Consider the following 14,381-nt stretch of genomic DNA (forward strand, 5'->3'; position numbering starts at 1 on the left):
GGGACGGAGTGCCCACTGTCTGGCAAAGCTTCTAACTCAGAGAGAAAGGGGATCACGGGCTCAACCAGCACATTCAAGCAAATCAACCCTGCAGAGGACCGGGATGGAGATATTGTACCTGGAGCTCTCAGCCGAGTACCTGGGAGATCACTGGTGACCTTTCTAAGTGAGTTCCAGTGCAGCGGCAACAGGGAAAGTTACCAACGGAGAGCTGGAACGTGATGAAGCAGAGCTAGTGACTGACTATGAATTTGGAAAAGCAAGAAAGCTTCTCCATCAAACTCTACTTTTATCAAAGAAACAGCATTCGATTCCTTCAGTGACAGGCCAAGTGACCTGCCAATTTTAACTGCACCAGCTACCACTCTCTTGGTTTTAATGGATAAGTGGCCCACAATGTTTGCTATAAAACTCTTGCCCCTTGATGGTTACATACAAATTGAAAATATTTCCTCTGAACAGGTTTTTACTCCACTCACTTTAGTGTCTCTCAAGTTTTCATCAAGCAAAATTCCCTTTTAAATTACTCATTTACAGATCCATGAATCCCCACGTATTTGAAACCCATTCTTCCTGTCTACTGAAATGATTTAGGGATTGGGGTGGTGGGCTCAAAACACTGCTCCCTCTTTAAAAAATTTCCCATTTTTAGGTGGGGATATGGATGGAAGGTATACTGAAGAAATGCAAAACATTTTAATTTTTATGCCTATCAACATTTTTGGGAATTTTTAGAGTTTATTAAAACTCTTATAGAAACTCTATTCAGTGTATCAAATAGATCATCTTTTGATACAGTTCTTATATTTCACTTATTTCCTCTGCTGTGAATTTTCTCTCTACTCCATAGATTCTTATATTTTTAAGATCATTTATTTGTTTATTTATTTTATTTATCTGAAAGGCAGAGCAAGATTGAGAGAGGGAGAGGGAGCAGGGGAGAGAGAGAGAGGGAGAGAGAAAAAGAAAGAGGTTTTCTATCTGCTGCTTCATGCCCCAAATGGCTGAAATAGCCAGGTCTGTGCCAGGCTGAAGCCAGGAGCTAGGAACATCATCCCAGTCTCCCACAAGGGTGGCAGGGAACCCAGTAGTTGGGCATTCATCTGCTGCCCTCCCAGGCACATTAGCAGCAAGCTGGGTTGGAAGTGAGCACCTAGGACATGAACAGGTACTGTGATACAGGATGCCAATGTCACAGGCCATGGCTTGTCCCCTGTACCACAACAGTGGCCCCTCCACTCTAGTTACTGGAGTGCCACCTTTCCTTCAAAGCTGTACCCAAATCCAATCTCTTCTAGGAAGACTTACAGTCAAATTGCTCTCTTACTACATGTAAAACTCTACTGATATTTTGTACTCTCTCTGTGGCAGTCTGTCTTAATGTGAGAATTATGAAAGTTACTGCTTGGTAAGTCCACAGGACATTAGCAATGCCTTCATTATTTTTGAAACTCCTACTGAACCTAGTACAATGCATTGCAAAATAGATTTTTCAGAAACATTTATTAAAATAGATCGAAGTCAATCAGTATGTTGAAGAAATCTGAACTGTGTTTAAGTGATATTTTCTACTCTTAGCTTTAAATTATTATAAACTTTGTGACAATAATCTTGAGCCTATCTTGGGCTGACTGGAAAATAATTAAAAGAAACAAATCATACATATAAAGAGATTTATAGTTTACAAAGTGTATTAGCTCAATATTTATTGAACAATTAACAATTAAGCGAATGGGAAAAAATGGCTTTTTAGTCACAAATTATTAATTTAATATGTAAACCCATATCATAAAGCTGTTACAAAGCTGCCACCAGTGATTTTATACCAAGAGACTTGGTTTACCACTTACTACTCATGACCTTAGGCCTGTTTGTTATTCATAAGACATGAATCTCTAATTTGTACCATGTCTATCTCATAAAGTTAATGGCAAGATCAACTGTGATAATGAAAATAATAACAGCCTAAATTATGGACAGTTAAGTATTTATCAAGAAGTTGACATCGTGTTCTCATTTAATCATCACAACCGTCCTATGAGACATATCATCATTCCCAATTTTACAAATAAAAAAAATCTTGGCAAAGACAACCTACATAATTTGCCCAAGGGCACAGGGCTATTTAGGTGCAGAACTGGAATTTAACATCAGATAGTCTGGTGCCAGAGCCAAAGCCCTGTAGGTGATAGCAGCTCCATCACCTCAAATTTTGTAAAATATAGCTGTATGACAAACCAGATATATCAAAATTTTAAGATCTAAACTCCTACATTAGCACTTTTCTTTAGATTTCCTAGAGCTATGAAATAACACATCTAATCAAGACAATCCATGAAAATGCAAGTCAAATTTAGGTAAAATATAATCTATGAGAGGATTGACTTAATAAAGATTTACTTAGTGAATTACCAATTACCTCCCTCCTATACAATGGCTAGTTACATTCTTTAATGTGTTATACATAAAAACACTGAATCTTAAATAAATCCATTAGAGGGCTTATTATCACTTAGCAACTCAAAAATCAAAATCCGAAACATTAAGGGGTTAATCTAAGCATTAAAGAAATATAAGACATGGTAGATCCATCTATTTTCCTTCTACCTCAAAAGTGCTAACACATGACACTTATTTAGGGTGCATTCTTCAACATCTTCAATTTCAATTGCAATCTGCAATTTGGAGAACAACACTGCCACCCAGGGGATACAGGCTTGGAAGTGCAGAGCCAGAAATACTAACTGCAGCAGTGGTTCTGGACTGTGGATGTTCCATCCAGCTGTGCTGCGATCTGTTCTGAATTGAGTAAAGACTGTAAATGGCAGGCTTTAAAATATAGCAGGATTCTCAATAATAGCTCCTGTTTTATCCACTAATTCAAGCAAAAGCGAAAAATGTAGTTACAACCACCTCTTGAGTGAGGCTCCATAACTTTCTAACAACAATGAGAATTAAAACACAGTTACATGGAGGGAAACGCCCTAAAGGAAAAAAAAAAAAACAGTATGCTCAAATATATCGAAATTTAAAAGGTAAATGAAAAAGTCCAGCAACCACTTCTACCCATACCAAAACCTCTAGACAAATAAACTACCTGGAAGCCAGCATTGTGGCATAGTTGGTAAAGCTACTGCCTGCAATGCTATCATCCCATATGGGCACCAATTACTGTTTTGCCTGTTCCACTTCCAATCCAGCTCCCTGCTAATGGTCTGAGAAAAGCAGCAGAAGATGGCCCAAGTGTTTGGGTCCCTGCACCCATATAGGAGACCCAGATGAAGCTCCTGGCTTTGGCCTGGCTCAGCCCTGGTCGTTGTGATCCTCTGGAGACTGAACCAGTGGATGGCAGATCTCCCTTTCCCTCTCGATTTCCCTCTCCCTCCCCTCTGCCTCCCCTCCCCCCCTCCATGATTTTCAGATAATAAACCACAAATTTTTAAAAAAAAAATCCTATGAGTTTGATTAAACTGTCATAAAAAACACCAAATATCATTTCAAGTGGTGAAAATGTTAAAATCACTTCAATTAAAATCAGAAACAAGCTAGGGATACTCATTAACTGTTCATACTTAATATTTATTTTGGCAGTTCTGGCACATATAATAATACAATGAAATGTAATGTCAAAGATACTGAAAAGGAGAGGCAAATATCTTTCTTGTAAAAAATTGCAAACTGGGGCCGGCACCATGGCTCACTTGGTTAGTCCTCTGCCTTCGGTGCCGGCATCCCATATGGGTTCTGGGTTCTAGTCCCGGTTGCTCCTCCTCCAGTCCAGCTCTCTGCTGTGGCCTGGGAGGGCAGTGGAGGATGGCCCAAGAACTTGGGCCCTGCACTCGCATGGGAGACCAGGAGGAAGCACCTGGCTCCTGGCTTCGGATTGGCTCAGCTCTGGCCTTCGTGGCCATTTGCGGGGGGGGGGGGGGGGGTGAACCAACAGAAGGAAGACCTTTCTCTCTGTCTCTCTCTCTCACTAATTCTACCTGTCAAATAATTTTTTAAAAATTGCAAACTGAGAAAACATTACTCCCCTTAAAAAAACTTGGAAAAGTAATTGGATAACAAATATACTCCCCCAAATTTTATATATATATGTATATATATAACGTATAGAAATGAGAGAACATATTCTATGCACAAATGCAAAAAATCCATGAGAATGTATTTTAAATTTGACTTGATTTAAAAGCTAACACAAATACATGATACAAAATTCAAAAGGTACAAAAGAAAACACGGAAGGGTTTACTTAAGTCCCTAGCCACTGACTTCCCCCTCTCAAGAACAACTATGCTGTATAAACAAGTTAAATGGAGTGTGTCTACAATTATTCTTCATCCAAAAACAATAGAATATATAGTGTAATGCCATTGGATTCATCATACAACATATCATGAAAAGACTCCAAGCCAGTAAATAAGTGTCTGACTATTCTGTTTAACAGGTTCTTTATTTAATCAGTTATGTGTTGATGGACAAGTGTCCTCCAATCTTTGGTCACAGCAAACTTTTTTATGAGTAGCTTTGTACATGTACCATTAGCTTGTACTATATAACTGGCATTTTTCTAGAAATACAACTGCAGGAGCTGGCATTGTGGCGCAGCGAGTTAAAGCCCTGGCCTGAAGCGCTGGCATCCCATATGAGCACCGGTTCTAGTCCCAGTTGCTCCTCTTCTGATCCAGCTCTCTCCTATGGCCTGGGAAAGCAGTGAAAGATGGCCCAAGTGCTTGGGCCCCTGCACCCACGTGGGAGACCCGGAAGAAGCACCTGGCTCCTGGCTTCGGATCAGTGCAGCTCCGGCTGTTGACGCCATTTAGGGATTAAACCAGCCAAAGGAAGACATTTCCCTCTGTCTCTCCTTCACACTGTCTGTAACTCTACCTCTCAAATAAATAAATAAAATCTTTAAAAAAAAAAAGAAATACAACTGCAAAGTTCAATAGTGTATTAGTCACCTATGACAAGCTGCTTTTGACGGAAGGAGGTTTATTTTGGAAGAAAATGTTGGAGCTTCACAGATGGAGATCAAATGGATCCCATCAGTTTCCTAGTGAGGCCACAACTTGGCAACGGTAGAAAGCAGGGAGAGGGAGCAGCACGTGGTGACTCAGGAAGAAGGCATTTAGGGCAGGTCCAACTCAGGTTTACAATCAACCCTCTCATAAAGACTACCTTCCGTGGGCACATAGCCAGTGGCCCAAGGATGGCCTGCTGCACCCATATCCCAAAGACCATAGCTTTATTAAGTTCCCACACTTCTTAGTATCATTAGAATAAGACTTCTGGTTCAGACTTCAAATGTCTGCATTCGTTCTGGACCCTTACGCTGCCCAATTGCAGCAAATGGAAAGCATATTAAACTTCACAGCTTTACTGAGTACAGTAGGCACAGCAAACTGCACACATGTTTAAACCACGCAGTTTAACATACTGTGACACAGAGTCACTGTGAGAGCATCACCAAAATAAAGAACATGTGAAATCACCTCCAAAGCTTCCTGGAGAATTTTGGCCATTTCTTCCTCCAGTCCTTCATCTCTACGTCCCCACCTTCTGAAACAACCACTGATCTATTTTTGTCAGTATACTTACTCATTAGTGTGGGTTTCCTATAAGTTTAAATAATTAAATTTCATGTAAATAGAGCAGAGTATGTCATCTTTTTATCTGGACTCTCAGCATAACTGTTCTGCTATGCATACATATTATAGCATTGTGATTCCCTTTTAATTTGCTGGGTAGTGTGTGTGTGTGTGTGTGTGTGTGTGTAGCAGAGTAATTTAATTTGCTTATTGAATGGAATTTTTGGAATTTTGAACTGTGCATTTTAGATATCACGGGTAAAGCTGCACTGAACACTTGTGCAGATGTCTTTGTATAGACACATACTTCTATTTCTCTACTGACCTAGGAGGAAAATCTTATCTCATAAGGGTGGTGGATAAATAACTTCTTAAAAAGTTCCATATTGTTTCTAAAGTGGTTGTACCATTCTTTTTTTTTTTTTTTTTTTTTTTTTTTGACAGGCAGAATGGACAGTGAGAGAGACAGAGAGAAAGGTCTTCCTTTTGCCGTTGGTTCACCCTCCAATGGCCACCACGGCTGGCGCGCTGCGGCCAGCGCACCACACGGATCCGAAGGCAGGAGCCAGGTGCTTCTCCTGGGCTCCCATGCAGGTGCAGGGCCCAAACACTTGGGCCATCCTCCACTGCCTTCCCGGGCCACAGCAGAGAGCTGGCCTGGAAGAGGGGCAACCGGGACAGAATCCGGCAACCCGACCGGGACTAGAACCCGGTGTGCCGGCACCGCTAGGTGGAGGATTAGCCTAGTGAGCCGCAGCGCCGGCCATGTACCATTCATCTTTCCCACCAGAAATGTTAGAGTGTTCTAGTTGCTCCACACCCCAGCTAGCTCTTGGCATGATTATACTGACTTTCAGACACTCCAATACATGAGTTACAGTAGCATGTTGTGGTTTTAAATTTCAGTTCCCTAAGGACTAGTAATGCTGAATATGTTTCCATGTCGTTATTACTCTCCATATATCATTATAAGGGAAACATCTGCTCATACATTTTGGATATTTTTATTGGGTTGGTTATTTACAAACAACAGAGTCTAAAGAGTTTTTAAATACTCTAGATAACAGTTCTTTTTAAGTTGCAAAATTTTCTCTCCATGTGAGTTTCCTCTCTTCTCCTAACAGTATCTTTTGAGGAACGGAAGTTTTATTGTTGGATCAATCCAATTTGTAAATGTATCTCTATATGGATTTTGCTTTTGGTCAGATATCCAAATCTTTTTTGCCTAGTGGTCACAAAGCTTTTGACTATTTTTATCATTTAGAAGTTTTAAGTTTTACATTTAAGTATGTGAACCATTTTAAGGCTTTTGAATTTCTTGTGAGATCAGAGCCAAAGTGGGGTTTTTAGTCACTGGTGGTTTGTTTGCATATAGCTATCCAATGGTACAACAATTTGTTGAAAGTACTTTCTTTCCTTGGCCAGCGCCGTGGCTCACTTGGTTAATCCTCTGCCTGCGGTGCTGGCACCCTGGGTTCTAGTCCCGGTTGGGGCGCCTTATTTGGTCCCGGTTGCTCCTCTTGCAGTCCATTTCTCTGCTGTGGCCCAGGAAAGCAGTGGAGGATGGCCCAAGTGCTTGGGCCCTGTGCCCACATGGGGTACCAGGAGAAAGCACCTGGCTCCTAGCTTCGGATCAGCGCAGTGCGCCAGCCGTAGCAGCCATTTGGGGGGTGAACCAACAGAAGGAAGACCTTTCTCTCTGTCTCTCTCTCTCATAGTCTAACTCTGCCTGTCAAGAAAAAAAAAAGACAAGACAAGACTTTCTTTCCAGGGCCAACACTGTAGCACAGTAGGTTAAAGGCCCGGCCTGCATCTCCGGCATCCCATGTGGGAGCCGGTTTAAGTCTCTTGGGGAGTGAACCAGTGGATGGAAGACCTCTTTCTCTCTGTCTCTACCTCTCTCTATAACTCTTTCATATAAATAAAATAAATATTTTTAAAAAATAAAATACCTTTCCACAACTAAATTGTCTTTCAAATTTTGTCAAAAGCATTTCTCTCTATATATATGCATATAGAAATATATAGAAGCATAAGGATTTATTTTATTCCATTCTAATTTCTAATAGTTATTCAGTTGCAACTATAAACGTATGAATGCCACTTATGAATAGTGAAAAATTATAAAAATGGTAGTGCTTAAGCATTTTAGATGGGGAACAAATTATTTTCTTTGAGGTAATCAGGGTAAGAATTTTGTTGAAGAAAGTTGAGTGTTACAGAGGTCCCTCTTCCCAGATTCATGGGTTGAAGCCTTAACTTTCCATGCAATGGTTTATGGAGATGAGACTTTAGAGAGGTAACTGAGGTTAAATGAGGTCACAGTGAAGAGACTCTAATCCAACAGGTTGGTACCCTTCTAAGAGTAGGAAGACTCTGGAGGCTCTCTCCCCGCCACATGTGCACAGAGGAAAAGTCGTGTGAGGATGCAGCCACAAGAAGGCAAACCAGCTGGAAACCAAGAGAACCCAGATGGCATCTAAATCTTAAGACTTCTAGCCTGCAGAACTGTGGGAATAAATCCCTCTGTGGAAGCTACCAAGTCTGGGATATTCTGTTGTCAGCCCATGCAGACAAATCCAAAGGGATCTGAGGGCTGACACCTAAAGCTTGAGCCCCTACTGAATGTGTCTGCTGGCTCTTAGTTTGACTAACTGGAGGACTGTACTACATGACTAAATGGTCTCCAGCTAGTTATATCTGATGATTAGAGCTTTGTGGTTTCATTTTTCTGACAACATTTACTTGATCCAGGTCCAGTTTTGTGTTTTATTTTCTATAGAATCTTACAGCCTCATTAAGATAAGCATGTGGAAATGTGTATAACTTAATGAGAACAGGAGAACAGAGTCACACTGTAGACAAAAAAATAATTTTTGAGATGGCAGCATGAAAACAGAGGGGTGGGTTGACTTTGAGTTTGTATGCCTGGAACAAGTGACTTCATATTAATATTGTGAAGATGGGAAAATATTAGTCCCTACAAACAAGAGCATTCAATTTTGTTCAAAACTTATAAGGAAAAGAACTGACAGTATACACTGAGTTTCAAATTAGATCTGTTAACTTTTGTTGGGGGACATGGAAAGAATTCTTAAAAAGATGAAAGGAACTTGACCTGATCTTGAAAAGAAGTGCCCAAGAAAACAGATGTGGCAGGGCAAGCATACAACACAAGCATTTTTTTAGTCTGAGCTAAAAAAATGGAGGAAAGCAATGCTGATGCATGCAACTGGCTTTGAAATGGAGGCGCTGGGGAGAAAGAGGGGTGGTCAAAAGGTTGCAAAGCTTTTAAGAGCCACTGGCGGCACAGGTGTTGCAGCACAGATGGTAAAGCTGCCGCCTGCAATGCCAGCATCCCACATGGGTGCCAGTTCAAGATCCAGCAGCTCCACTTCTGATCCAGCTCCCTGCTAACAGCCTGGGAAAAGCAATGACAGACAGCACACGTGCTTGGGGCCCTGCTACCCACCTGGGAGACCTGCCAGAAATTCGTGGCTCCTGGCTTCAGCCTGGCCCAGACTCAGCCACTGTGGTCATCTGAGGAGTAAACTAGGGGGTGGACGATCTCTCGCTCCCTGTCTCTCCCCTCATCTCTGTAACTCTTTCAAACAAATAAAAAATCTTTAAAAGACAAAAAAGAGCAGAACCACTGGCAATTTTCTAAAGAGTTTTTACTTATTCTAAGGGAGGGAAAGAGAGAGGGAGAAGGAGAGCGGGGAAGAGAGAGAGAGAGAGGCCTTTCATTCACTGAATGACCTACTCGTTCACACCTCAGAGGCTCACAAAAGCAGGGCTGGTCCAGGTAAACACCAGGAGCCTAGAACTCCATCCTGATCCCCCACATGCGTGGCAGGAAGCCATGTACCTGGGACATCATTTGACAGCCCCCAGGCACAACAGCAGGAAGCTGTATCAGAACCGTGGGGGTGGCCCCATCCCAGCAACTCCAACATGGACGCAGCAATCTCAAGCGTCCCTAACTCCGTGCACCACCACGTCTACCCTGACAAACTCTGTATTCATGTTTTCTGGAGCTTAAGGGACCACAGTGATAGCTTCCTCCTGCGTCAGAAGATCTTTTTCCCTTAAAGCTCTCCACTTAGGGTTACCGACATTCTATACTGTGTCCGACTATGCAGAACTCCTACTACGCACCTGAAGTGAACCGGTTCCTACACTCTAGGAGCTCAGCTTTAACGAGGGGCGGCACACAAACGCGATGATTACAATTCACTGTATCATCCAGCGATGGCAAAGAGGGAAAAGAAGGACAAGAATGTGGCAGTTAGTCCACCTGTGCTCAAAGCACGCGCCGAGCCACAGCTGTCAAAGCACACACACATCCGAGCTGCTCTACGCGGAGTCAGGAGTTGGCGTATTGTGAGCTGGCAACACGGCCCTGGCTGGGGCTGGGTTCTGAATCTGAATTTTCTGCGTGAAGGGGGACAAGGGGGCCACGCGAGCTCTGCCGCCCACAGCGCCCCCCGGCCCGTGGCGTCTGGCTCGCATCCCCCCCACACCAGCTTGGGCTGCCCCGCGGCGGTCTCGCGGCACTCGGAGGGTCTGCATCAGGCCCCCGTATCCCTGTACTCCAGCGGCCAGCACATTAAATAGCAGATAAAAACGCTGCGAGTTGAGGTCAGCGTGGCGAGGGAGGGTTAAGCCACCACCTGTGGTGCCGGCAGCCCACGTGCCCAGTGCTGGAGTCCCGCCCGGCTCCCTGCTAATGGGCCTGGGAAAGCGGGAGCACACGACCGCACGCGGGAAACGCTGCAGCAGCTCCTGGCTCCTGGCTCCAGCCTGGCCCAGCTCCGGCCCTTGCAGCCATTTGGGGCGTGAAGCAGTAGATGGAAGATTTCGCTCTCATTCCCTCCCTCCCTCTCTCTAATTATGCCTTTCAAATCAATCAATCTTTTTTTAAAAAAGGAAAAAGATAATCTACAAGATTCCACACACATCCGGCCGCCAGCTCCCGCTGGTTTCCGGGAACGGCTAACGCAGCGCGTCGGGCTCGGCGCCGGAAGTTGTTCCCTCTCAGGTCCGTTCTTGCTCCTCCCACAGCCGCGTGCCTTTCATCCGGGCTTCAGCGCGCGCAGAGCACGAGCGAGTTTTGGGCCAAAGAGGCCGCCGTTGGGGGGCGTGGCGACGCAGGCGCAGTTTTGCGAGCGGCTCTCGCATGCTGGCGGCCGCCGATCCTCTTCCTGGGGCTACCATGGCTCAGCCGGGAGCTCTGAACCTGAATAACGAGGTAAGCGACCGTGTCTTAAATCCCGCGGGGTTCCTCGGCCCTAGCCACGCGCGGTCTGGAGGTGGGCCGGGGAGGGTGGAGATGGCGGCTGGAGGCGCTTTTCGGGGGCCCCCAGGGGTCCCGGAACTGCGCGGTGTCCAGGTGACTAACCCCGGCGATAGGTCTGTCTCGTGGGCTTCTGTCCGCGGGACTTGGAGCAGATGACGGACTGCCCCGCGCCTGCGGTGCCCTCTGCGCAGCAGAGCTTGCGAGGTGGCCGTGAAGGCTGAGGTGTGCCGAATGCACGGTGCGCGCCGCCCGCCGCTCTGCTGTCGGAGGGAAGGGGCTCGGGGCGCGCGTCGTGGGCGAGACGTCTACACTCGCTGCTTCGTCTGTTCCCGCGGCGATGTCGCGTCTGGGCCGCGTTCACAGCAGCGCTCCGGAAAAGAGCTGTGTGTACCTGCTCTCCCTCCCCGGCTGCCCTCTCTCTGTGTCCCTCGCTTGGGCAGCGCGCACCTGTGATGCAGAATAGGGCTTGAGGTGCGCCCCCCTGTCCCCCCAAAGCCTAGCCGTGCAGAGGAGGCTCGGCGACGGTAGTCCTCGGTCTCGCAGCCCGAGGCAGGTAGGGACCAGTGCAGGCGGGAGGGGTGGGTAGTGGGGGCTTGGGCACGGGCGGGTCCTGCGTAACAGAGTGGCGAGAGGAAGCGCAGTGCTGCGCTGCCCGACTGCGGGTCAAGGAATTGACTCCAGTGCGGAGCAGAGACCAGGCTGTACCGAGGCGAAGTCAGGGCGCTCAGTGCCGATTGCTAAGCATGGGTTAACCCCTTCTTTGTTTTTGCCAGGAACTATCGGGTGCACTGTTCTCCGTTAATATTGCCTATGAGGTGAAAAGGATCTTAAATCTGATTTTGTTGGTAATTCACAGGAAATGCTACGGAGTTCCCCTGCCCAATGTTAAAATAACTGTGGCGGTGTTCACGGCCGGGAATCGGCCACGGGAAGCTTTTCTCTTTTTGCACTTAGGTCATTCCCAGGCCTCGTGAAGAGCAGCTAGGCTGCCTCGTGGGACGCCTGTATCCCGGGTCAGTGCCTGCCTGCTGCGCTCTGCTCACGCACACTCTGAGCGGCAGGAGGCGGTGGCTCGAGTATTTGTGTCCCTGCCACATATGTGGGCGACCTGTTGAGAGCTTTTGGGGACTGAACCAGTAGATGGAAGATGTCTGTCTCTCTGACCATCTGCGTTTTAAGGAAAATGAAAATTTAAAAAATTGACCTACAAGAAGCCTTTGCTAAACCACCTTAGTGTGCGTAATGTGAGTGTCTTTGTGCAGTCAGAGTGTTTTCTACTCTGAAAACTTGTATTTACCTGTTTCTGGCTCCCTGTGTTTCTATTTCCTGTAACATACACATCCTATAAACGTTTGCTGGGTAGTTGAAGTTATCACATCCCCATTGAAGTAGGATATATTCTAATATAGAGGAAATAAAATAGAAAAAAATGTAGAGGTTATGTGGGGTTTATAATTTAAAATTAACAAGGAAAAATCTACGAAGAGAAAAGCATGTAAGTTATCTACATTCAAAATTGGAAAAATACCAAAGAGAATGGAAGCAACCAGGAATAAAAAGTGCATGAACATTACAGGTAAAAAACTGATGTCATTACTAGAAAGTAGCTAATGGAAATTAGCAGAAACTGGGCAGAAGAAATGCATTGACTTCTCCAAAGTGGAAATGAAGCTGAAAGGGGTCGTTTGTATATTTCCACTACTTCTCTCCTTGCTGCCCCTCCCGACTTCTCTCTCACCAGAACTGCTGTGATGCCCTGCCGACCACTTTACACTGACTCCTCAGACTTCAGGCTGATCCCCAAAGCACTGCTGGGGCGCTCTCTTCTAAACCTGAGTCTGACCGGGTCGCCTCTGTTAAAGCCCGTGTGCTGACTTCTGTTGCGTGTGGTGTAGCCGGTCCACAGGCGCGCTCTCTGACCCCTTCTGCGCTTCCACTCTGCCTCCAGTCATAGCTCCCACAGATCCTGTCACCTGCTGCTCCTTGGGTCTTGAACTCCTTTTCCTCTCTTTGGTCTGTTTGTCATGAGGTTTGAGAAACAATTCTTCGCTTTCGACTGTTGTTTTCAAATGTTGTTGCACCATTTAATTCTTTTCAGCACTTGTGGTAGTGATCTGTGTGTGCAGGTGTCTGAGTGAGTTCTTAACTCCAGCTCCTGACAGAATTCCGCTCACATTATATCCCGAATATTTATGTGTTGAATGAATAACAAGACGCATCATCTTTATATTCTTCAAATCTTAAATTAGTTCTGAAGTGGGATTCCAGGATATATTTCAAAGTTTCTGTTACTGCCAGAATTGTGGGTAAATTTATTTTATGTGTTTGTCTCTGGGAAAGAGAATCCATGGGCTCCATCAGATTCATAGAGGGTTTATATCTATATCTCTAGTATTATCTTAGGGATATCAGGATTCAGAACTGTGGTTTACTTTTTAGAAATCTGTGCTTCATTATCCTTAATTAAGACTTTTTTTTTTTTCTTTTTTTTGACAGGCAGAGTGGATAGTGAGACAGAGAGAAAGGTCTTCCTTTGCCATTGGTTCACCCCCCAATGGCTGCTCTGGCCGGTGCGCTGCGGCCGGCGCACCGCGCTGATCCGATGGCAGGAGCCAGGTGCTTCTCCTGGTCTCCCATGCAGGTGCAGGGCCCAAGTACCTGGGCCATCCTCCACTGCACTCCCGGGCCACAGCAGAGAGCTGGCCTGGAAGAGGGGCAACCGGGACAGAATCTGGCAACCCGACCGGGACTAGAACCCGGTGTGCCGGCGCCGCAAGGCGGAAGATTAGCCTAGTGAGCCGCGGCGCCGGCCTTAATTAAGACTTTTAAAAATATTGGGCTACTTTTTGGTAGTTAAATTACAAAACATTTAACTTCCCAGAATATCTTTTCTGAAAATAAAAGCCTGCCTGCAGTGACACCCATTCATTATTTTATGTTGACTTTCAATGTTTTTTGTCCTTAATAATCATATTATACAAAACTTCCCAAGGATGAGGCCTGGCTGATATATAAAATTATTCTTGCTTCAGGTGTCTGAAAACACATTTATTCTTGTTAAGTAAAACTTCCCCTTTTAGGGCCAGCACTGTGGCGTAGAAGGTTAAATCTCCAGCTGCAGTGACAGCATCCCACATGGGTGCTGGTTGGAGTCCTGAGTGCTGCACTTTTTATCCAGCTCCCGCTGATGTGCCTGGGAAAGCAGTGAAAGATGACCCAAGCCGGGCTCCTGCACTCACCTGGGAGACCTGGAAGAAGCTACTGGCTCCTGGCTCCAGCACTAGCCATTGCAGTCATTTTGGGAGTGAACCAGAGGATGGAAGATCGATCTCTCTCTCTGTCTCTCTCTTTCTCCCTCCCTCTCTCCTTCCCCCCCTCCCTCCTTCTCTCCCCTTCTCTCTCTGTATCTCTGTATTTCATATTCATAAATAAATCTTTTTTAAAAAGTTTCCCTTTCGACTTCACCTTATGGTTATTTATCAAATGTTTTATCT

The 14,381-nt window shown here is 45.2% G+C and overlaps 1 protein-coding gene and 1 long non-coding RNA gene across 3 annotated transcripts in view; one reads left to right on the forward strand and one right to left on the reverse strand.

Annotated features, from left to right (window-relative positions):
• The window catches only part of LOC149126018 (uncharacterized), a 29,676-nt gene extending 19,049 nt beyond the window's left edge, over positions 1-10,627 (reverse strand). The window contains exons 1-2 of the long non-coding RNA XR_016235218.1: positions 10,534-10,627; positions 9,747-9,824 (exon numbers count right to left, since the gene is read on the reverse strand). This is a non-coding gene — a long non-coding RNA (uncharacterized LOC149126018). The remainder of the gene's footprint in view (positions 1-9,746; positions 9,825-10,533) is intronic.
• Positions 10,628-10,634: 7 nt separating this feature from the next.
• SRFBP1 (serum response factor binding protein 1) overlaps positions 10,635-14,381 on the forward strand; it is a 68,497-nt gene continuing 64,750 nt past the window's right edge. For both annotated transcript variants that reach the window (XM_008254947.5, XM_089334854.1), the window contains exon 1: positions 10,635-10,839. In XM_008254947.5, coding sequence (XP_008253169.3) covers positions 10,768-10,839 — 72 coding nt within the window. In that variant the 5' untranslated portion in view covers positions 10,635-10,767. The remainder of the gene's footprint in view (positions 10,840-14,381) is intronic.

This window comes from Oryctolagus cuniculus, chromosome 6, assembly GCF_051225735.1.
Source record: "Oryctolagus cuniculus isolate XC-2025 breed Fujian yellow rabbit chromosome 6, ASM5122573v1, whole genome shotgun sequence".
Taxonomy (NCBI): Eukaryota; Metazoa; Chordata; class Mammalia; order Lagomorpha; family Leporidae; genus Oryctolagus; species Oryctolagus cuniculus.